Source organism: Platichthys flesus, chromosome 16, assembly GCF_949316205.1.
Source record: "Platichthys flesus chromosome 16, fPlaFle2.1, whole genome shotgun sequence".
Classification (NCBI taxonomy): domain Eukaryota; kingdom Metazoa; phylum Chordata; class Actinopteri; order Pleuronectiformes; family Pleuronectidae; genus Platichthys; species Platichthys flesus.
The window spans coordinates 15,923,588-15,948,269 of NC_084960.1; the positions used below are offsets into that span (position 1 = coordinate 15,923,588).

The 24,682-nt window shown below is 45.2% G+C and overlaps 1 protein-coding gene across 1 annotated transcript in view; it reads left to right on the forward strand.

The window, feature by feature from the left end:
• Positions 1-23,707, forward strand: part of shank1 (SH3 and multiple ankyrin repeat domains 1) — a 56,497-nt gene extending 32,790 nt beyond the window's left edge. Inside the window, exons 15-26 of the mRNA XM_062408965.1 lie at positions 7,844-7,926; positions 8,058-8,182; positions 9,002-9,137; positions 9,250-9,330; positions 12,847-12,855; positions 13,145-13,171; positions 13,289-13,345; positions 13,535-13,650; positions 14,123-14,246; positions 14,889-18,405; positions 18,898-19,812; positions 20,397-23,707. Of these exons, the coding sequence (XP_062264949.1) occupies positions 7,844-7,926; positions 8,058-8,182; positions 9,002-9,137; positions 9,250-9,330; positions 12,847-12,855; positions 13,145-13,171; positions 13,289-13,345; positions 13,535-13,650; positions 14,123-14,246; positions 14,889-18,405; positions 18,898-19,812; positions 20,397-20,484 (5,278 nt within the window). The 3' untranslated portion in view covers positions 20,485-23,707. The remainder of the gene's footprint in view (positions 1-7,843; positions 7,927-8,057; positions 8,183-9,001; positions 9,138-9,249; positions 9,331-12,846; positions 12,856-13,144; positions 13,172-13,288; positions 13,346-13,534; positions 13,651-14,122; positions 14,247-14,888; positions 18,406-18,897; positions 19,813-20,396) is intronic.
• Positions 23,708-24,682: the final 975 nt, after the last annotated feature.

Sequence of the window (24,682 nt, forward strand, 5' to 3'; positions counted from 1 at the left end):
GTGAGGAGGATAGAAAAAATAAAGCATGTGTGTTTTGGCGGTTGTGTGCATGAACGCACAAGTGTTTGGACTGTTACGTGTCTGTGTGTGTGAAGCCCCTTTCAAAGGAACCCAATCACCCCTCTCTCTCTCCACAAATTACCTCATTTTTCTTTCTCTCCTTTTTCAAGTCACCTTATCCCCCCTCCCTCTCTCCCTGCTCCTCTTCTCTCTCCCTTTCTTTCTCTCCCTCTCTCTCTTTCTGTGTCGCAGTCACAGCGAACCATCTCTCTCTCTCTCTCTCTCTCTCTCTCTCTCTCTCTCTCACTCTCTCTCCCATTCCTCCTCTCTCTGTCTTAAGTATGAAGGGGCTGGGAGAGCTTGGCCCTCTCCCTTTCCCTTCCTCCATCTCTCTCTCCTCCTCTTCCTCCTCTCCTCCTCCTCCTCTCTCGCGGCTCGCGCTTGCTGCTGTCTCGCTGGAAGACGAGAAGGAGAAGGAGCAGGAGAAGGAGGAGGAGGAGAGGGAGGGGAGGAAATGGCGATGGGGGCATGCGACGAAGAGGATCTCTCCCTCTCCCTCTCCCTCTCTTCTTCCTGGCCGTCGCTCGGCCCTGTGAATAGGAGCGTCTGGTTCATTTACAGGTATCTGCCATGGCATTTTATACCCCCCCACCCCCCCATCATCCTCTCCTCCCTCTCTCTTTCTCTCCCTCTCTCCCTCCAGTTGCCAGGGGAGATGGGGGAGTGGAGGGAGGGGTGCATGCATGTGGACATCATGGATGGCAGGGCAAGATCGATGAGATGGATTGACAGATGTTGCATCACACATTCGCAGACGGATGAGTTTGATTCAGTGTGTGTGTGTGTGTGTGTGTGTGTGAAGACGGACGGGAGCTGCTGCTGCTGCTGCTGCTGCTGCTGCACAGTGTATGAGCAGTGCAGCTGTTTTGTGTTTAACTGTAGGAACATGTGTGCGTGGCATCTTCTTCTTTCTGCTTTGAGTCGCTCTCTGATCAAATATCTACCGGCAATGCAGCAGCAGAAGTGATGCTTTTTTTTTTTTTTTTTACTTATGTGCAGATTGATTACATGTTTATGTGCATGCATGCATGTGTGTGTGTGTGGATGGTGTGTTTTCTATCGTCAATCAAAACAAAGATATCATAGTAGCATTTCTCCTCCTCTGCTGGTTGTTTGCATGTGTTCCTGTGTCCTACGTGATGTGTGCCCTGTCTCTGTATGTTTACCTGTGTGTGTGTGAGAGTATGGAAACAGTGCATGGTGAGGGAGCTTTAAAGATGCAGCTTGCATGACAAGTTACAGATTCTTTCTGGCATCTCGATGTGACTCCGCTTGACCAAGCCTGGTCAGTGCTGTGGCCTCTTACCTGTGTAGTGTGAGAGACACTGTACGGTGTGCTGGATCGTCCAGCTCAGTCGTTTCTATCTCAGATAGTGATGACAACACTGTGCTGCGGAAACGGAGGAAGCAACGTTATCACTGTGTTCCAGTTCAGAGGCTCCCCTGAAGGATGCAGTCCACCTAAGTGGACCCGTACCTGCTCTTTCTCTGATGGTTGAGACAAAAACTAATGGTGGATACAGTTGCTTACTCTTAAATAATATTTATTTGTCACGGGAAATTGCCCTAAAACTTGGTTATAAAGTTATAAACTTCCATGATTCATCCTCCACTGAATTCCTATAAGCTGCTCCCTGACATGCACTGAACTAATCTCCAGACTTGTATCTTGTATCTGAGAACACAAATATCCGAGTAAGAGGCTCTGGACTTTCTCTGGAGTTTCTCCTTCCAGCAACATGGTAAAAACTCTGGATAATGTCCAAAGGAACCCGTGTGCAAATACATATGCTCCGCAGAATGACATTCCCAACACACAACAGATCAACAGAACAAAAAAAAATCCCAGGATGAAAAGGATGAAAATAAGGGCCAAAGCCAGTGTTCATCAAAAACATATGAACACTGCAGTGGACTTTGTACGTTATTCATGCATGCTGCACCCCCCCTCACCTGAACGCTCCAGAGATCTCTGCGTTGTTGTGAACATGAGCGGAGAGTCTCCTGCTGCATCGTTCATGTGTGAAAAGCAAACTCTCGAGACGGTGTCGACTCAATTGTGCAGACATCCTCCGGAATTCATGTCTGAAAATGGCTTCAGTCAAGTTAATGCAGTATGTTTACCTCCATCTGAATACAAATACCTGCTCATGACCATGTCACGTGATATGCACGTGATTCAACATGTTTAAGAGGATTGCATGAACACTGTAATACACAACTATCCCCCTCACATCGGATTTGGGTGATGCGCTGGTTGGGATCAAAAGGAGGCAGCTACTCGTCTCAGCTGCATGTGGAGGAGCTGGGACAGGCCATTTGGCGCCTGTAGCTATGTACTCTGTGTGGAAACTTGGACTTAAAAGGATCGAGCCTCTGAACTGGAACACAGCGCGTATCACTTAAAGTCAATGACATCCTTGAAGGCAGCAGAGCCTGAGTTAGTCGTTGGTGTCGTGTTAATGGGATGCAGCCGCTCACTAGAGCACATGCAAACAGACACTGAATGAAAATGGGATGTGCAGCAGAATACACATACGACAGCTCTGACACATATTCCAGTTACTAACTCTTAGAGACTTGGCTGGCTGTGGCTTAGGAGGTAGAACGGGCTGTCCACTTAACAGAGGTTTGTTTCAATCCCAGTCTCCCCCATTCTGCATACCGAAGTGTCCTTCAGCAAGATATTGAACCCCAAAATTGCCCCTGGCCGCTGTGCTGCCATTTGTGACAAAGTGGTGCATATCGATGTAACTGCACTGTAAAGAGCTGTGAGTGGTCAACAAGTCTGGAGAAAGCTGAAAATACAGACCATTTATAATTTAGCACTTGTTCACATTGCAAAAGACTTGATGCTTGTCACTTTGTTCTGTTTCTTTAGGGGTTGGTTGTCATATGGTTCAGGGTGCATCTCTGTATTGTTTTCTGCAATCTTAATATTGCAGATTAAGCTTTTTCTGCTGCTTTGGTATTTCCTCTCTGGCAGTAACGGACAGATAGAATGAGCCATTCGTTTAAAATAAAAGAAAAATCAAGTACACTACATCAGAGCTAATTATTACCCCTGGGGATGGATGCAATCGTTTGAAGGTTAGTTTTTAAGTCCCATCATCATGTGTAAAGTTGTATGAAATGCAGAAACTAGCCACAGCATGTGCTGAATGACCATAAACCCTGTCAGTGGCAAAAGGGCAAAAATCTGATTGGTTATTGGTGTTGCGTATGCTGAACTGCTGCTTGACACTGCATTTTCGTGGTTGTTCAGTAAATGAATGAGTTCCAGTGACCTGTTGCTTATGTTGCCTGCAGGGACGGAGCAGGCCTCCGGGTGAATTTGATGTGTGCGCCTGCATTTAACCAGTAACTGATTTACCTGATCTCCAATATGTCAGTGCAGAGTTTAGGCAAAGTGGCTGTAGTTCCAAAGTCCCCTGTGGTAATAAGAAAAGGTGAGTTTCAAGGTATTGTCTGATTATAAAGCAGGTCTTGTGCAAAAGCTTCGAGGGGCAAGTCACCTCAATACTTATCCAGTCTGATGATACTTGATTCTAGTAAATACAACACCCCACCATCAGAATTTTTTTTTTTTCTTGAAGAGAACAGCAGAGTAATTTTACTTTCATGCACCACACGTTAGGAAAGAGCCACAACACATCCTGTACTTGGGATCGTTACCCTCTCCTGGCCTTTGTAAAAATCTTAAATGTTTTCATAGAAACATGTCATTGCTTTTGACATGCATGCGTTTTATTTTCTACAATTCATTTTTGATATTGACTCGTGTGGTCTTTTCAGTGCTTTAGTCTGTGTGCAGTGCTCTCATGTTATTGACCCCCCACACAGCTCATATTCATACTGCTGTAAACAGGCAGCAATTATACAGTCACCACCCTCATCTACACCCCCAGCCCTGTTCATCCACCGACCAACCTCTTAACTGGAATCTGTTTTTTAGTCTGTGTTTGTTTTAAGAAGGATTACGCAAAAACTACCTGACAGATTATCACGAAACTTGGTAGAAGGATGCTGTATAGGTCAGTTTAGAATCTGCTATATTTAGGTGCTGATTCAAATCAGGGGGTGGAATTTTTTCCCCCTCACTTTTATATTGTAAGATTGAAAGATTTTCAACATTGATAAAAAATCCATATAAACATCTGCATCTAGTGAATTTAAATGTGTTGGACGTACAAGCTCTATTATTGCTCCTCATGCTTTTCATATAGTAGCTTTCTCAACAAAACAACATGAGGTCATTGGATCACTGAGATAGCAAGTTACAAGAAATGTTGTGGAAACGCTGCAGAATGGTTGGATGTTAGGAAGCCAACATATAATTGCACAGCTGAATGAATATCAGAGCATTTTAGTCTGAATTTGTTATTCTGGAGAATTTCTGCCCTGACTGACTATTGCTGTGTGCATACATGAGTTTTACCAAGCCACAGCTGAGGGCTACAGTCCATTTTACCTGTGATGGGCCAGGCTCCGAAAACACTGAGCCAATCAGAGTAGAGGCTCAGAGACATAAAACAGTAATCTATATTCCAGCACTCGCTACTTGTGTGAATGTGTTTCCATGCACAGTGTCCTGTATGTTCATTTATTCACTAGGCACTTCAGTGCATTTGAGATGTGAGCTGGGCACCAGAAATGGACACAATAAGAATAAGAAAGAGACAGAGGCTTGGCAGAGACTGAGGGGCCATCACAGCCTGTGGAGAGCGGGATGCACACAGACGACTGAATCGAAGAGATCATGACGGAGGGGGGAAATGTGATTTGATAAAAAATGAGTGAATGATTAGAAGTTTGGAGTACAGCAGAGGAGAGGGGGAGGAGATGGGGCACGAGGATGGAAACATGAAAAAGAAGAAGCCAGTGAAGAGAGAGAGAGAGAGAGAGAAGGAGGAACAGATGGTGTGGGCTGGGACGAGTTTGGTGCACGATGGGATTATCAGCATGTGTTTACAGAATGTTGCAACTGACGAGGTTTATATACATGTGACTCGCCCACTGACTGACTGACTGACTGACTGACTGATGGCTTTTCCATTCATAACTATACTCTGATACCTGAGAGGTGCTGCTCCTCTACTAGACTCAAGTGAATGAAATGAACATGGTCTGACGTCTGTGACGTGTTCGACTTCACATGTTAGTAGAATTATGTATTACTGAGTGGACTTACTTGGCATGTCATGAATATGTTTTTATATACATATTTATACCTTTATTTAACAAAGCAAAGTGCCCTTTCTTATTCTGCCTAGTTGGGATGAGCTGTTCTCTTGGCCTGTGGTGATTCTGTTGAGGCCCCTTCAGAATTATTCCTTGTCATTAGCGAGTCCTTCCTACTTGTTGTTGTTTGCTAGACATTGTGTGCAGACCTTTTTATAAACAGTCAATGTTGCAGAGTGAAGTTGGAAAACTAAAAAATATTGCCAATGTCAGAGGTTTGGTCAATCCACGCGATCTTCAGACCCAAGTCATCATCTTTTCAAATTAGAGGTTTGCAATTTAGCTTGATATAAAGCAGCAAAACGAAACTTGTACTCTTACTTTGAAGACAACTTCCTAAAGAGGAAGTGATTCTGTGAATGTTGCTCCCATGACGAAGATCAGCTCCTGTGACACCGTTAGTTATGGTGAAGTAAAAATGATCAGCTTATCAAAATCTGGTGAGTCAGATATTATTGGCTGCAGGATTCCAGTTCCTGATTTAGTTTATCTGAGGAAGATGAAGAAGAATCCACTCGGTCTACGGACTGTTGCAGAGCACTGGTTGCTTGTTAATAAAATAAAGAATATTTCACTGTGTCAATATAACACCAAATTCAGCACTGCACTTCCTATGATCACTTAGAATACACATGCCAAGTGTGAAGCTGTTAAGAGGAACTGTTCACGAGTGTTACACACAGTCAAAAAAGCAGACGTTTGGAGAATTAGAAGGGCGAGAGTGAGATTAGGCAAATCGATCCATCATGTGGCTCTCATATCTTATTGAAGATCATTATCTGGCCCACAGAACTGGCACATGTTAAATGTGCAGCACACACTGGTGGTAATGATTTGCGAGCAGAAGCTGGTCGAGATGGAACTACTTTATATGCGGCTTTTAGTCAAGCGGTTCTCAATTTAGGGATCTGGCCCCTCCAAAAGGTCACAGGGATCAAAGAGGTTGTGAGATGATTAATGGGGAAAAAAGGTTCTAAAAAATCAGCCAATATAAATTGTGCACATATTTCTGACTCTAATCCCTGCTCCTCCATGAATTTTGGGAAAAGTTTGCTTCCCGTGGGGCCTCGTACCATTATTTAAGTCAATTTTCTGGAGAAGTTTAGAGGGGAAATGTCTCTTTAACTGCCAGGAGGTGACAGCTGAAACGTGACAAGAGACCTCAAGCAGAGACTGATTTTTCGAATGGTTCACATGCCACATTCAAAAAAAAATTCTGTGAAAAAAACTGAGAAAAGAAACAAAAAGAACGTTAAGGGGAAGTTTTCAGCACGATCATTTATCTACGATCCCTCTTTTACACCAAAAAAATCGAGTCAACACTGTTATTTGAACCCATGTAAAGACAATTACTTCCTTTCCTATTGTCAGTGGAGGAATTTGGATTCCAGTTTTTTTTCCCTGAGCATCATGTTCGACGCCATGAACGCACAGATAAACTGAGGCGCGCTCTTCTCCCCAAAGTGTCTTCTCCTGGGTGACATGATCCCCCTCATCGCTTATTGGAGCCAGGCCCAGTAAAAACCCCTACTGCAGAGTAGTTTGTCCGGGGAGTAAATGCCGATTGAATCCATTCCTATTGCTGACAAAAGCCAGATGTTTGTGCCACAGGACGGAGCAGATATTATACTACAATACAGTATATGGGCCTCACCTGTGAGCACACAGCGCCTGTTCTCTGCTGACAGTGACTAATGGTTCACCATTACATGGCTTGGCTCTGGTGTGGACCTTCCTGAGCAAGTTTCCCTGCGTCCAGTTCTATCTGTTGCTGAGGCAACAGGCTGTATATAGCATCTCTCACTGAGGTTCTGGTAGAAAATGGCTCTGGCCATATAGAAGCAAAACGTTGTTCTATGTCATTACTGTTGTGTCGGGGTATATAACACTTGGACGTTTGCCCACTGTGAAGTATTTATTGTCTCCATTTCAGTTATATATAGTCATTAAATCTGAAATGTTCCATGTGCTGAAGTCAAACTGCATCATATCAATGTTAAACATTTTATCTCCATTTATTAAAAAAAAGTTTCTTCTGTACATTTTTCCCAAAAATGCTTAACAACTTCAACAATTAACACTTCCTCCATTAGCAATATAAATAGTACAGAATGAGAGGCCTTTCTTGGATGTATCCCAGGGATTTACAGCAAAGTCCCAACTCATGTTTGAGGAGAAAAATGTAGGACATGTAAAATCAGGTGCAACAGATTAGAACAACGAATAAATGAAAAATAATGGAAGGATAACTTTACAGAAGTCTGCTTCAGAAAGATGAGCTGATTTGTCTTCATTTAAAGATTTGAGATTTAAAGTATTCACAGTCTAGGTATTGTAAAAATAAATTATAGTAAAGTATTGTCAAGATAAATGTGAGCATCGGTTGATTTTAAAACTCGACTTACAAGTCATCGCCATGAAGGTGAATACAGACATGCAAGGACACACTGTACATGTCCTCCTCGTCCCCTGTCCTTCAGTTGTATCTTTTTCTGTCATTTCACACTCTCCATTTGTCTCTCCTCTGTCTTCTCCCTGCCAGTGACTACATAATCAAGGAAAAGTCGGTGCTTCTGCAGAAAAAAGACAGCGAGGGCTTCGGCTTTGTGCTGAGAGGAGCCAAAGGTAAGAGAATATAAAATCAAACATCCTGCCGAGCAGTCATGCTCATCGATTTACATCATATATTACATGTTTTATTAGGTGCATTGTTATCGCTTCATCTCTCGCAATATGTTTTAATGCTGTGTCTCCAGCTCAGACACCTATCGAGGAGTTCACTCCAACCCCAGCCTTCCCCGCCCTGCAGTACCTGGAGTCAGTGGACGAGGGAGGAGTGGCCTGGAGAGCTGGTCTGAGGATGGGGGATTTCCTGATCGAGGTACGGCCGTGATTCACCGATGCATCATCACGATAAAATTGAAAGCACTGTAAGGTTTCATGTGGAGGTTTCTACACGAGAAAGTAACCACATTTCCAAATGTATAATGTGGGAAATGGTGAGAATGGGGCTGTATCCAAATCCGTATGTTCTCACTTTTCTCTGGATGTCATTCAATATATTCCCCAGGTCTATAAAACATTGCAAATTAAAAAAGAAGCCAATGACATTTAACTTAAAATGTATTATTATTCTGAACAAAATTTGGTTTGTAGGCAGCCATTAAACTTACAAGATAAAACGAAGGAGATTCTTGTGCCAGCCTTCTCCAAGTATTAAGTCAATAATACAAGTGAAAGTAAATATAAAATATAAATATAAAGTGTATAAGGAATGATATTTGATACATGAAATTTAACATAATAGGATGCTAAACAAAATAACATTGGACGTAAAAAATAAAGTAGTATTGCACATAGTGTGCCTCAGTGTTTAAGAAAGTGATTTAAAAAATATACATTATTCAACACATTTTTTACTGAAAACAAAAAATATATATACCTAGTAAAAAACAGCTATGGATAAAGCTAAAGATGGAAACACAGCTACCAGCATGTAAAAGCTATTGCATAAAAAGTAGTTAAATAAAATTGTTAAACCTGTGTCTTACAACCTCTTTAACAACATGCCATTTTGCCAACACAAATGTTAGATTCATATTCTGTAAATGCCGATGAGAAAGAATTGTGAAAATAAACCATCACCTTCTGGCGAATGAATAAAAACACTTTTCTGTACCACCTTGCATCTCTGTCCCAGGTCAATGGTCAGAATGTGGTTAAAGTTGGACACCGGCAGGTCGTCAACATGATCCGGCAAGGTGGCAACAGCCTCATGGTCAAGGTTGTCATGGTAACCCGCAACCCAGACATGGAGGAGGGTTCGAGGAAGAAAAGTAAGTTTATCTACTTCCCCTAAAGGGGGGTGCTGTTCATGAATGCTGGTTACTGAGCCTTGGTCTTCAGCAGCTTGACTCACCACTGCTTTCCCTGTTTGCCCCTCTCCAGTTCCCCAGCAGAGTAAGAGGCTGAGCACTCCCGCCATCGCCCTACGATCCAAATCCATGACCTCCGAGCTGGAGGAGATGGGTAAGAAACGGGTTTATGGATAAACTGTCTCTTAGGGAAAGGGTGGATGGCAAGGAATGAAGAAGCAGCTTTATAGGGAGATGTAGACAAAGAAGGGGAGTGCTTTGGAGCTGAGTAGGAGAACATAAGTTAGTGGGTAGAAATAGATTGAGCAGATGAAGCGTTGTGGAAACAGTGTGAAACCAGAGTGTTGGGGGTTGTTAAGGATGCTGAACATTAGGGGAGGGGAGGAACCCAGCTTAAAATAGATGAAAAGAAAGTACAGCGGGAGATAGTTTTCTTACTCAGTGACAAAGGGAAAAGAAAGAAGACGATTGGCCACCGCCGTGGATGACGCTCTCCATGCATTTCACTGTTCTTTCAGAGGTTCCACAATGTCACTACCAGCACCCCCACTACAGGTAACCCCACCCAGCAAAAGTGTCGCCATCCACCCTGTGATCCCCCCCTCTCACTGCCCGCCTCTCTTACCTCTCTTACCCCCCCTGAACCCCACCACCGCTCCCTGGCCCACCCTCAGCTTTCACCCCAGCGTCCACGGAGCAGCCTACCACTGCTCAACACACACAGGACACACAAACACTGACACTTTTTGTTGCGAAGGTAACACTGCAGGGGAATGAGGAGTTCCTGGGGACCCCGATCATCACTGCAAAGTGGTTTTAATGTGTCTTAGGTTTTAAAACATCTTCCCCTTTTGTTTATATCTCCTGTTTAAAATAATTGGGATTTGTTCAGAAGAAATATCACCCAGCCTGGAATTATTGAGATGAGTAATTTATCAGAGAAAAAAACCACTTTTTTCTGAGTACGTTGTTATGGTAACAGCATTATGTTTGGTTTATGCTGTCTCTATTTGAGGCAAAATAGTGGGAGGAGAGTGCATGGTGAGGGTCAGCGCCCCCATTTGCACATCAGAACGTTGGCCAGTGTTTTATTGGTAATTGGGTTTTCATCTTCGAGACATTTATGATGCTTGCCGTTGCTGCTGTGTGGATCTGAGCATGCCAAGTGAGCAGTTGATGATGTATGAGCACCGATGACATGAAAAATGAATCTGCAGGGCTGGTTTCGGGCCTTTTCTCTCACAAACAATGTCTGACAGCTGCACATCCCTGTTAACAGCAGCAGCTGTAAGTCGGAATCTGACCACAGTAAATCCTGAGGTGCAGAGATCGGCCCTTTGCTTCATCCCTATCCCCAGACTCCTCCCCTCACCTGCCTTATCTCTGTGGTGTGCCCTCACCTGACCAGCACAAAGCATGAGCACTCAGTCTGACACACAGGTTCCTTAACCCTAAACCCACCTCCACATTGAAACACATCTACCAGTGCTCACCACATACTCTGTGATCCTCCTGCGAGCACAGTATGTATGCAGTGATGCTGCAAAGATCAATCTGTGTCCCAATACAAACAAAAAGGTGCCAGAAGGTCCATATTCATGTTTGAGACATGTAAACAGAGGCAGAGAGCAAATGTTATCATCTGTATTTTCCCATTTGCTCTTCCAGCAAAATGTAGAAAAATGTAATTATTTGATTGCTTGAAGGAGACATATTATGCTCATTTTTAGTGTCTAAAACATTGAGGTATTGTCTCACTCCTGATAAAATCCCAGTTTGCTCTGATTGGCCAGCTGGCCTAGCTGTTGTGGTCGATCAACCTCTTCCAGCATGTTTAGGAAAAGTTAGCCTGTTTAGCCCAATTCATGCTTCTGCGTCGAGGCTACGCCATAAACTACGCAAAGACGTGTACCCTACGCAGAGCCCTACACTGTACGCTGACGTGCACCTCCCCAAAAATGTAACTACGAGTTGAGGCAACACAGACCACAAGAGCTGGGATTAGTCCGACAGACTCGCAGCCACTTTTAAATTGAGTTGAAGGAAGGAACACAGACGACATCTTTCTTTTCATCGTTGTTGTTCTCTGAGAAAAGATAATTGCTCTTCATCATTTACCAACTCCAACACAATCAGCTTAGTAACACTCGCCATTGTTCCGCAGTAAACAGACGTTGTAAATGAGCGGACCAGAAACCGGAAGACACTCAACAACCGCATTAAAACTCTAGCGTTTTGGCGGTGTTATAGCAGCGTGACTCACACACACCTACGAACGACTATGAGCGCTCGGGCCTGTTCGGAGGCTACGTGCCTACCTACAGCGTAGCTTCGATCCAGAAGCATGAATTGGCCCTCAGATGTGCATTATGGCAATGTGGGGCTTCGTGTTTTTGTCACCTGACCTCACAATATGGCGGTAGTATGGTTCAGAATAATGAGCTTCAGGAGCTTCTGTGTTTGAAAGAGGAGCTTCCTGTGCCACACACTTTTGTCTTTTGAACTTTCCAGAACATTTACATGCACAAAGAAACTATATGACACACTAGAGGGTAAAAAAAAAAGTGAAAAAGCATCATAGGTCTCCTTTAAACTAGCTCTCATGTGAACTGAAAAAACAACTAAGCAGTGATAAACGGGTGTAAAACTGTTAATGTATTAGCTTTTTGCTGATATATCCATGTATATATTGTCCGATAAATAACCTAAGAAATTGCAGTCGCGCAATAAGAAACAAGATCTAAGGTCATTTAGAAACAGAACTCCAACAAATGTGTAAAATTAATCCAACAATCCAGGCAATGCATATTAGTACAGTTTAGATGAAAATTGGCTGATGTTATTTATTTTTATCATAATATTTAAAAAATCCAAATATTACAATGATAATCTATTAATAAATCCAGAGCACTACACGTCATGCTTTACACAAAAAATAAGCTTTAAAATAAAGTGTCTGTTTGACTCAATATGAAGTGCAGTAAATGACCGAGTTTCCTTGAGATGTGGCAGCTTCATTTGCAGTCAGAGCGTCTTTTATAGCTTTGCTTGTGCCTCCTTCTGGATCAAGGTGAGAGGACCACAATGTGTGACGAAGCCATGTCAGTCGCTGCCATATGCTCATTCGAATGCATTAGAATTCATTTAGCTGTGACGCCTATTAAACTATCTCACCCCTGCGATTGGTGCAGTGTCCCAGTTCACCTAGAAGTCATGCTGGAAGATAACAAGGGCATTCAAACAGAATGGATCCAGCAGTGCACTTTGGTCCATTGCTTTCCCGAACCCTTAATACAAAACTCTAATTTATTTTTAATTATATGAAATAAATACAAGCTCCAAACCCGTCCAGCCTTCGTTGAACCATCAGACATTAAAAATATTCTTCTCCACAATTTAGCTCATTATACTTCAAATAATCAGAATATGAATATGTTAGATAACAGTATCCCTGCTCAGTACGCACACACAAACAGACACACACTCTCTCACTCACACACTCCCTCCCTCACTCACACCAGTGGATGCAAACCCTAAAGGGTCACCTTCAGCTCTTTACTCCCTAATGGAGTTGTCCTTTTACTGTTCACTGGTTTAACCACTAACGCCGTCTTTTCTTTGTCTCCTTTGTCCCTACTTCACCGCCGACGGGATCTTAACCATTATACAGTGGAGCGAGGTGGGAGCCCTCTTCAGACTAATTCCTCATTTATGCTTGTGTGTTTTCGAGTGTGTCAGTCAGCGTAACTGTGTATGTGTGCAGCATATTTACTGTATCATAAGTGTGCACGCTTCAGCTATCTTTATAGCCAGGGCATGATTTACGTTCTCTTACATGGACGATCGAAAAGCCTTGTGAGGTGACTCAGTTTGTCAGGCTCCAGGGAATATGATTAGTATTCAATGTAACGATGCTGTCGCACTTTCACTCCTGCCAAAACTTAAGTCTCCTTTTGTCCTCCTTCCAGCTGCTACCCCTTGGAAAAAAAAATCAGGTACGCTCTGGTACATCGGCGCCTGAGGCGTTGTATTTACTGTACGTCTGTCCAGAATGACTTAGCGCTCCCCGCTCCGCCCCTTACTGAGCTCATTCTCTGTTTCTCTTCTTTCAGAATTCGAATCCTCCCAAGTTACAGAGAAGAAGAGGACAGTCTATCAGATGGCTTTGAGTAAGGCAGCTCATGTTTGTCAGTGGTTGTTTCAGAGTGTTTGTCAGAGTGTCTTCCTCTCTTCCTTATCCACCTTCATCGAGTGTCGAACACGGTTTCCTTCATGTTGCTTTTCATGTTTCTGTTTCATTGTCCTATGTCCTTCTCTCTTTCTGTCTTTTTCTCTCCTGTTTGTTTTTCTTCTCTCAGATAAACTAGATGAAATTCTTGCAGCAGCTCAGCAGACAATTAGCACCAATGAAGCGCCTGGGACACGGGGACAGGGGCCAAAAAGAGACAGAGGGCGAAGCTTCTATGGCAATGAGGTGTGTATGGTGAAACACACTGCATATGAATCTAAATGTGCTCTTAGATACGATGTATGTGTGTCCCTATGATGACGGATATGAAAACATAACCGCCTGGTGGAAGTAGATGTGAAACAGTTTAAAAAAGAAACTGGAGTGAGAGGGTCCTCCACTACCTTAAGGTGGGGGGTTTTAACCCCGGGACCTCCATATTGCATGATGAAGTGTCCTTGTTCAAGACCCTAACCCTAAATTGCCCGAGATGGATGTTCCTTCAGAGTTGGAATGATGTGAGATGGGAAAGCAAATATGGAGTAGGAAGTTTGCAACCTGATGCTTATGTCTGCAGCATGCTTATGTCTTTTTTTATTTTATTGAAATGGTTTAGAAAATGAAGAGCTGCTCTGCACAAATGCAAGAAAGACCATATTTACAGCCCATCCCTTTTGTTTTACCCTTTTTCACCTGCTTTTCTTATTTTCTATTTCAGCAAAATTACGGGGACCAGTCCGGGATGGGGATGATGTCATCAGGCCTGGGCCTCGGCTACGAACGTGGACAGTACGCCTCAGGTCACGGCCCACCGCACGGTATTATACGGCAGAAATCCATCGGTGAGGCTGTCTGTTTTTTCTGTCTGCCCCTCTGTCCGCCTGTCTGTCTGCCCTCTGGACCAGTAGAGGTCAACACTGTTTGTCTGTGGCCGACAATGTCTTGTCTGTGGCCAAAATGTGCGCAATTTGTACTTTATCTGTTTATGATTGTTCGTGTCTTATACTTGTAATATAAGGAAATAAGATGTCTGTTTGTTTTATACTCACACTACTACTATTGTTTATATCGAAAAGTGCCACTAATCTGATTTTATTCACATGGCTTATTTTCTGGTGAGTTGCTTACTACGACTTTGCTAAATCTCCCTTTGATAGTTTTGTGCTCTCTGGTGACCGGTAAAAATGCTGCTTTGTAATTTTGTCCACTTGCTACTTGTTTGTTGAATATAATAACCCCAACTAATGTACATACTAACAGATACGAGTTGAGAACCGACTCGCTGACAGGTAGATGGGCAGGCAGATTTAGACAGACACTCTCACTTGTTACCTTCAGCTTCCCTTTTATTCTGGCTCCATTTCCTCTCTTTCATCAGCCTCTTATTCTAACTCTTCTCCATCTGTACCTTCTCTACTTGAATGATCGCAGCCGTGTTTCATCCCCATGTTTTTTTTCCTCTGTCTCTGAATGCTGTACTGCAGGGGTGGCTGAGGACGAGAGGAAGTTCCTGCATCCTCCAGCCATGAAGTTTGCACGAAGTCTTTCGGTGCCTGGTCCAGATGACATCCCCCCCCCTCCCACCACTGCTCCACCAGACCCTCCCTTCTCCTCTGCTCCACCACTAGGTTGGAGAGCCAAGTCTTCTCAGCAGCCCTCTGTCTCCGTGTCCCAGTCCACATCCACCTCTGCGCACTACCAGCCCTTCACCCAAACAGCGCACTTCACCCATAGTGGCAGGGAGAGGGCAGGTGCTCCCCCAACCGGCCCCATTGGAGGAGCAGGTGACCATACAACCTCATATTCACATGCTGCTGCCCACACGGTTCAAAGCAGGACTGCTTCGCGGAAGGTTGCCTATACTGGGGAGCCTGTTGGAGCTGGCATTGGAGCTGGTGGAGGGGCAAAGGCAGGGGGGCTTAGGAGAGGCTACAACAGCGCTGTCCCCCCATCCAGCATTGCCACTGTAATGCCCCAGCAACAACAGACTACCCAGAATCAACCCCAGCGGGTAGACCGCAGTGCAGCTGGAGCAGGGGGTCCTAAAGGCGGAGCTCGGAGAGGTAAGGGCCCCCTGATGAAGCAATCCAAGGTAGAGGACCTGCGTGCGGCCCAAGGTACACTTGGGACAAAAGGCTCGTTGGAGAAAAGTTCCATTCCCATACCCACCATTATTGTCAAGGCTCCTTCAACCAGCAGTAGTGGACGCAGCAGCCAGGGCAGCAGTGTGGAGGCTGATGCTCCAGCATCAGGGGAGACGGATGAAAGCAAAACACTCCACGGTCCACCACCCTCCACTCCTGCTCCCCAACCCCCTGCTCCGCCTTCCATTCCAGCTCCGCCGCCTCCATCTTTGCCTTCTATCCGCGCCCAAGAAAACCTGGACTTTACCAGCCAGTTTGGGGCTGCCATTGTTGGCGCAGCTCGCCGAGACAGAGAACGATTTCATGAAGCTCGCAGAAAGAGTGCCTCCTTGTTTATGTCTGTTGAGGACGACGTGAGTCTTGGAGGAGTGAGTGATGGGGTAGGAGCAAGGACTCAGGTGTCACAGCAACAGCTTAATACACAGGCTGAAAGTTCATCCACACGGCTGCGCCCGTCAAAGTCTATTGATGAGGGCATGTTCTCTGGAGACACCTTTATCCATCACACCCGCAGTATGCCTCCGGCCTTTGGTCTACCTGAGTACTCCTCTTCTGCCCAGGATTATCAGCCTAAATCTGTGCCTACTGACTTGTACACACCAGCAGGCAGGCAGTCAGCACCCTCTGCAACCACCACCTTTATTCACCCACTAACAGGCAAGGCTCTTGACCCCACATCGCCATTAGGCCTCGCCCTCGCTGCCAGAGAGCGTGCTCTGAGAGATGACAGCAGGTACAGGCGGGGAACAGACCACCACTTCAGCCGCCAGATGTCGAGTGTGGTGTATCCTTCATCTGCTGTCACCTCTCAGCCTGTGTCATCTGTCGCTCAGTCCTCCAGCACCTCCTACCTGGTCACTTCATCTTCTCTGGCTGCCACTACACCCACCGTTGGCCGCCCGCCGTCACCCAGAATCCTCAGAGGAGTTGGGAGTATGTGGGGTGAGGAGGGCAGCGGAGGAGAGAGGGAGCGGGAAGGAGGAGGGGCTCGCGAGGGGCTACGAGTTCGGTTCTCTGAGGACAAAACAGTCCACACGCACCACTACCAGTCTCCGCCGTATCAACCCACCTACAAGGAGAGAGAGCGGGAGAGGTCAAGGGAAAGGGATAGGGAGCTGTCAAGAGAAAGAGAGAGAGACAAAGAGAGAGAGGGTTACATGAGGAGGACAGAGCAGGCTGAGAGCTCCGCCCAGCAGGGGTCTCAGTCTCAGCAGCTGCAGAGGCCATCTTTTCTCAGGATGGAAAGTCAATCTGATGCCTATATCTTGTCCCTCACCCCTCCCTCTCCCCCACATACCAGTTCTCAGCAGACAGCGAACACTACTGGGAGCACTGGGACTGGTCTGATGGTCCTCCCTCCCCCCGCCCCCTCAGTTGATGCGGACGATGGGTTTGGCTACGCCGATCCCCTCCCACCTCCGTTAGAGTTCGCGAACAGCTTCGACAGGGGAGTAGGGGGGATGTCAGCATACACAAAACATGGGATGCACCAAAACAGTCTGACCTCCCGCAGACAGCAGGTACCACCCCCTCCGCCCCCTCCTCCCCCACCGCCACCCCCTCCACCCCCCCAGAAGGAAGCATTTGCAAGTGGGTTTCCTGCTCACACGCCCCTGCCCTCACCCCAAGCAGGGGACTCCACCACCTCCAGCCTCACATCTTATGACAGTGAAGTGGCTAACCTGACTCAGTCTGCTCACTCCCCCTCCCAAACATCACCAAACCCTCTGCCACCTTCCTCACCCTCTACCCTACAGCCCACCTCAACAGCAGGACCTCCCCCTCCCCCGTCAATCTCACCACCGCTTCCTCCTGGATCCTACCACAGACCCTTCTCTATGTCACACCCCCACCACCTTTACAATAGCACTCATGCTCCTGGGCGCTCTTCTCCCACGCCTCCCCTGCACACAATTCCGCCTCCCCCATCCTACCGTGGACACCAAGTACCGTCCTCCACTGCTGCCACCTCTGCTCCACTTAGGGGCACTGCCTCCCATGCCACGACCGCTAGCTGTGCCGCTATAACCACCGCTGCTGCCACCACAACAAGCACCTCCACTCAGCTCTACCAGGAGCGAACACATCCAACATCCTCTGCCACTATCACAGGCAGTCGAAGGACTGGGGAGCACCACCGCCCTCCCCCGGCCACCAAGAAAGGAGAGTCCCAGGAGACAGTGGTGGACTCTGGGATTGAAGAGCTTGACAGCCGCAGCAGCAGTGACCACCACCTGGACACCATCCTCTCTCTAAGTGGAGCCGGTGTCCGTGGTGACAGGCTGGACCGAGGGGAGAGGGGAGTTGGAGGACGTTTGGGGGGAGGCGGGGCAGGGGAGTCAGAGAGGGGAGGAGATTTCCTGGAGTCCTACATGAGCTACTTGGACGGACAGACTTTCGAGATGCAGAACGCCACAGCAGTAACTTCCACCTACCCAAAAGTGAACAGGTTCAGAGAGGGAGGTCGCGTCGGGGATCAGCACAGACAGACCAGTACTGTTCCTGCATCCTTTCACTCCCACCGACGACGAGACGAGCAGGAAGATGACGATGTCGAGGAGGGAATGTCAGAGGACGAACGTGGCCAGGATGGGTACAGGGTGAGGGACATGCAGACCATGGGACGTCCCTCTTCACCGTACTTTGATCGACCACGCACGCCTGAGATGAAACCTCTGTGGGGCGAGGGGCAATTGACCCGTGATGGGAGCAGCCAGTCCGGGACACTTTTAGAGGGGAAGAGGATTTATCCACCTGCAAGCAGTATGAAGCCCAGCATCATCAATGAGCTGAGCAGCAAACTGCAGCATCGCACCAGGGACAGCTGGAGCAGCCAGAGAGCATTGAGCAGACACAGGTACACATCAGACACCTTTAGTCTCATATTTATCACATCCTAGACTTTGTCCCAATTTGTCGCTTTATCCATGTCTCATCTCCATGCATACATCAGTGTGACCTCTTCACCTCCCATGCTTGATGTCAAAGCCTTCTGTGTATTATGAGTTTGTGTCCTGTGTCTGTGTCTATACTGTGTAAATCTCTTTTATGTCTCTGGCTTTTTCCATGTGTTTCTCTCAGAAGCAGAAACAGGTAAAGGAGCCCCTTCCACAATACCTTTCTTTCTGGAAGAATATTTTACTTTAACATCTGCCTGATTTACAACCTGATATGCTTTCATAACAAGGGAGAGGAAACCATGTTAACTGCACAATCTCAATAGCGGGATAATTTTTCACTCGTGTGTGTGTGTGTGTGTGTGTGTTTTTTTGTGCATGTTTTTCATCTCAATGTTTCTGGTTCCTCTCATGGATTTTCTCTCTAACAAAGTATCTGTCTCTGTCCATAGATTTTCAGAAGACTCAGCCTCAGCCCTGAGCCCCCCCTCAGCCCGATCCCAGTCCCCGTCTCCAATCTCGATGTCCCAGCCATCATTGTCCCCATCCCCGTCCCCCACGGCTACCTCCCAGTACCACAACTGGGGGCGATCCCCATCTCCTCAGCCTCCAGCCGCCTGTCAGCCTCCAGCCGCCTCTCAGCCTCCGCGTTCTCATTCTCCGCTGTCCCCGACATCTTATTCCCCTTACCCCACCTCCCCCAAACACAGACCTGTCTACCGGACCAAAGCCCTCGAATTCCAGTTCATCCCAAGTCGCGAATCCCGTAAAGCAGAATCACACATACTCCAGCGCAGGCGAGCACCGAGCCCCCTCATCTCCCCGTCAGAGAGGCCGAAGCTGGGCCCACCTCGTCCATCCTCCCTTCCACTTCTCCCCACCACACCCCTATACAGCGCCATCTACGACCTCCGAGGTTCAATTACCCCACCATCCCCTGGAAACCCTCTGGGTGATCCTTACTTCTCGCCTTCTCCTCCCCTTTTCGCCCCCTCTGGAGCACCTCCTCCTCCAAACTCCAATTTACTTGTTTCACGATCCCTCTCTCCAACACATTTCCTGTCTGGGGCGTCATCTCCCCCGCTGCATCCTCTCCCTCCACCTACCTGCCTGAGTTACCCCCATCTACCGCCCCCGTCCCCGACGAAGCCGTTTGCCTCCAAGCCGCTGCCCTACTGGACCAAGTATGACGTTGCAGACTGGCTGGGATACCTGAACCTGGGTGAGCACAGGGAGCGATTCCTGGACAATGAGATCGACGGCACCCACCTGCCGTCGCTAACCAAGGATGATTTTCTGGACTTGGGAGTGACACGCGTTGGCCATCGCATGAATATAGAGCGGGCCCTGAGGACTATAATGGACAGGTATGACTGCTCCAACAGATAGTCAGCACAGATGATACTCCTTGCATCATATCGCATCATATTTACAGTTGACCACATACATTTCTCCCTGAGTTCACTTGCTAAAACTTTTCAAACGTTGTCATATCTTAACTGCACTACTGCAAACAAAACACTATTTTATGACCAATAAGAGCTCTTCATCACTCATGTTTATTATGTTCTAAAAACATAGACAACTACTTAGTTCTGATTTTAATTCCTTTAGGACAGTACTTATTTAAATATAGCATAGGTAAATCTCCCTGTAACAATAGTGTTATAGATTTATTGCTTTATATTTTGTCTCAAAGATTCAATAAGGAATTTGTTTGCAAAGGTGCATGATGTGTATATTCTTTTCTCTTGGTATTTCATTAACTTGGATCTGACTCCTAGTGATGACCTCAGTTTTCTCAGTCAAATTAGAGTCCACAGCACAAGAGCTGCCATGGTTTCCAATTGAACAACCTTTTTGTCCTTTTTAAAAAGCAGGAATCACAAAGCGTTATTCATTATCATCAAACACAAGGCACTAAACCTTACGTTTGTTCTCCTGTCCTCAGGCTGTCCAGCAGCCCCTTCCCCATCTCTGTTCTCTCACCTCGAGAAGGACTGACTGAGAGGAGGAGGGACGACGGGAGTCGGAGCTGAGTGTGGAAGTGCAGAGATGAAAAGACAGAGGAAGGACGGAAGGAGGGGTTGGAGTAAATGAGGGAGGAAGACACAACTGCTGCTGTTCATGGTGGATTCACACAACAAATGAGGGGGGAACAGATTTCACATAGAGAGTGACAGAACGAGGGAGTCGAGTCCCAAAGGGAGATTGAAACGCAGGGACGGAAAAAGGGCTGATGCTCCATAAAGACACCGGCTGGCGCTCCCCTGGATGTGGCAGGCTGATTTACACCCGTACACTCCCCACATGCACGCACGGTCACACCAATCAGCTAACACAACAAACACCCTCCCATCCAAAATGCATTCAAAGACACCGTTGGCTGCAGCAGAGTGAAGAACCGTGATCTTGGAGGAACAATGAAACGCCAGATCGATTTTTAAAACAGAAGGGTTGAGATATAGGTGGTTGTGCGGACGTTTTTGCCGAGGTGTCCTGCGACGCCTCGGCCCTCTCGTTGAATCTGCTCGAGCTCAAGAGTGAAACCCACCAAGAATATTTGGAGTTCAATCAATCACAACCCCTCCCTGCGTGAGTGGATGCTAGATTTATATTTTAAATGTGTCTGTAGATAACAGAGGATTATGAATATCTGAGGGTGAATGAGCGTGAGTGTCTGCAGGAACGAGGCTGTGTCTGTTTGTGGGTAAATGTAGGACGATGCAGGACGGCGTCCACGTCTCCTGGAGGGGACGAGGTCAAGTTGCGTCCTCGCTCCGTGTGGCTGTGACTGGTCTTGTTTTTTTACCTCACCACCGGTAGGGCTCTGTCCTCACTGCAGCTCCTGTCGTCAGGATCTTGTGTGTTCCTCTATAGCTCTTTATCATCTTAAGTCTTATAATGACTAATATACAGACTGGTCACTGTATCACAAATTTGTAGCAAAAATAAGTGCCCAGACCAACTACATGAAAAAAAATAAAGACAGAAATACACCGATACGCACACACAGGCACCCGAGTTACTACTATAACCTGCCTGCATGCATACACCAACATGTAGACACACACATACACACAAGCCCCTACCCAGGCTTGTGTTAGAATTTATGGGACACCTTATATATAGACACAATATACATTTTGATCGCAGATGTACAAAAGAAGACAGACTGTTCAACTGTTAGACGGGGACACGCGTGACAATGTGAAGAGAAACAACCCCCAGAGGATTTTATTTACCAGGAACAGACTTCCTCAGCGTCCGGGCAACTGTTGTGCACCCAGTCAGACCTTCTGCCCAGGGGAGGCTGGGAAGGAGAGGGGAGGGGAAGAGGACAAACTGCCATTTTCTTGCTCTTTCCCACCCAATCCCCCCTGCTCCTTCCAGGAGTGGCCCCCTCTCTCTCTCTCTCTCTCTCGACTAAATCCAGGAGGAAACCCCGGCCCAACGGATATCTGAGAGTACCGCTTATATCGAATTTTAATACTATGATTGTTCTTACAATTTTTAAACTTTAAATGAAAATACTGGAATACCGATATGATGAGATTTATTGTTGCTATTTATCACTACTTTCATCGTCCTTATTGTTATTGCAGCTGCAGAGAGTTCCTGGTTCTTCCCTTCGGAGGCGGAGGTGGCGCTCTTGTCCAGCCAGTGCTATTTCTGACTGTGTGGTGAAGATAATCGCCTTGGTTATATATTCAAATATATATATATATGTATATGTATATGTAGGTATTTTTTAACTGAAAGATTCATACTATTCCGTGCACTGTTCCCTTAACAATGCTTCTATGTGACAAGAAGCATTGCAAAATTAAATGTGAAGCACATTTTCAATCACATCTTTCCTCCTTCCAGTCGTGAAGCTTTATTTAAAATGACTCGTTGACTTCTAAGGCCTCCAAACGTGAATTGTCTCCCTTTTTTCAAACTTACTTTAATATTATTATTATTATTCAAACACTTCCTAATGAATGATTCTTTTTTTCGAATAGTTCCCGGATAAAAGCTTCCCGCTCGCCATCGATCACACATTTCATCATTTACTATCGTTTCCTCATCAGCTTCACAGCACATCTCCATCCCATCACAACCTCAGTCCTGGTTTCAAATATAAGGGCTCTCTCATGACCTCTCTACCTTGAACAACACTTCACCTCTCCTGCTGCTTCCGAGTCCTCGAACACATATCGTGCGTTTTACATCGGGGGGGAGGGGGGGGGGGGTAAGAAGATACATGGGTTTTCATAGATCACCTCGCACAGAGTGCACACACACACACACAAGCTGTAAATGTGAATGAGGTCAGTGAAAGGGATTTCTCTGAGCGGGTGGTTGAAGGAAATATTATATTTGAATTTGAAGAGAAATAGCAATAAGGACGATGAAAATAATGGTCACATAATTATGGTTTAAGATATAAAAAGAAGTCTCAAAAGTTCTAAAGAATCTCTGTCTTCCAAATAATGTTTAACATGAAAAGGTAAAGATGTATTTATTTCACTGTTCTGCTTTCTATAGAGTTGGACCTGTTCTCTACATCCGCCCCTCTTCCATTGTTACACACCTGACAGCATCACGAAGAGCTCCACTCTGTCTCCGCTCATCATTTGCATCTTCTCGTTTGCACATGAACCTCCTGCAGTCGCCTGTTTGCTCTCAGCTCTTCATTTATTACCAGCATATTATGCAATGACCCTCTTTCCATTAGCAACTGTGACTTTTTGGATTTTCCCTTCTAGAGGTTTTGAAATGCCAGCTCGAAACAAAGGGGGGTGTTTCTGAAAAGGTAAACGAGCAGAATGTGGCCCAAGTCAATCAACAGCCAAGATTCTGCTTGTTTTTCAGTCAGGTATCTAAAACAGTTCCCTGGTGTAAATAGGGCCGATAAAAAAACTTGGGACAAGATCTTTTTGAAAACCTGTCTTGCTGACACAGTGATGTTCTATAGTTCGGTGGCTGGTGTTTTTGATCATCCCATTGCCGCGTTCACTGGTTGTGATGATGAGTGACGGCTTGCTGCTGCTGTCAGGAGAAAAGTTTCAGATGCAGGAATCGGTCCTACTCCATAGAAAGTGTTTATTTTCCTTTAAGAGATCTTTTTAAAAAATGAGAATATGAGCTGATGAAAGGTAACTTACAGAATATATATGTATATGTGATATGCATATACACACATTCATATAATCATATATGAATTTCAAATGTTTTAAGAGATAATAAATTGTTAGAATTATAATAAAGATACAGAAACAAAGTTCTAATTTATGTTCTGTGATTTTTCTTGAATGAAACAAAACTTTCTCCACCATTTCTACTTAATACGCCCCGAAATGTGCGAAACTCAGCAAATGGTTTAAGTTTGACAATGGTCTTCAACAGTTCTGTTTTACATGCGTTAGCAACATTATAGATTATAGAGTTGATATCAAATCTGTTTTAAATTAGAAACATTCATTTTACCCTATGGGCTGAGAGTATTGCAATAATCTGTATGTACCTATAATAGGTTAAGTTAATTTTACTAATCAAAAATAAGCTTTTGCACATTTAATTAACAAAGGAGAAAGATTTCATACAAATATTACTTAAATACAGATTGCCATCCAAAATCGTAATTATCAAGATACACATTTTACTCAGTAAGTTCATACTGCTTCATTATTTTGTCTGGAATTCAACAGTATTCAAGACATTTTAATACGTGTCCAGGGAAATCATAATTAACATTTTTAAATCAAATATCTTACCAACATGAAGGTATTCTACATTGTATATTTCTTATTGCTCTTTTCTATAAAGCATACATGGGTCTCAGTTTTGTAAGTATTGCCCTGCATCTCCAAAATATGGAAGAACAAGTGAAAAATTGTGTCAAGTGCCCTTTATTTTGTCCAGACACTTTTCTCTTTATATTTTCAATTTGTGGTTTCCAAGTTGTCATCCATTTTAAGAGCAAAATGTTCTATTACAGATGCTTTGCATATTAAGTCTGATTAACATTTGGATTTAATAGTCTTTGCTAAGAAGCAAGTAAAAACTTGACTCTACTTTAAGTGATTTTTTACTGTAGGTAGGGTCTATTAGAGATAGTACTTTTGATCAGTCTAGATGTTAATGTTAATATGAGTACAATGCATTTTTTTTCCCACAGCATTTTTCTCCAGTTTTAAATCATTGAGAATCCCTTATTTATCATTTTTTAAGTTAGTTATAAAATACAGC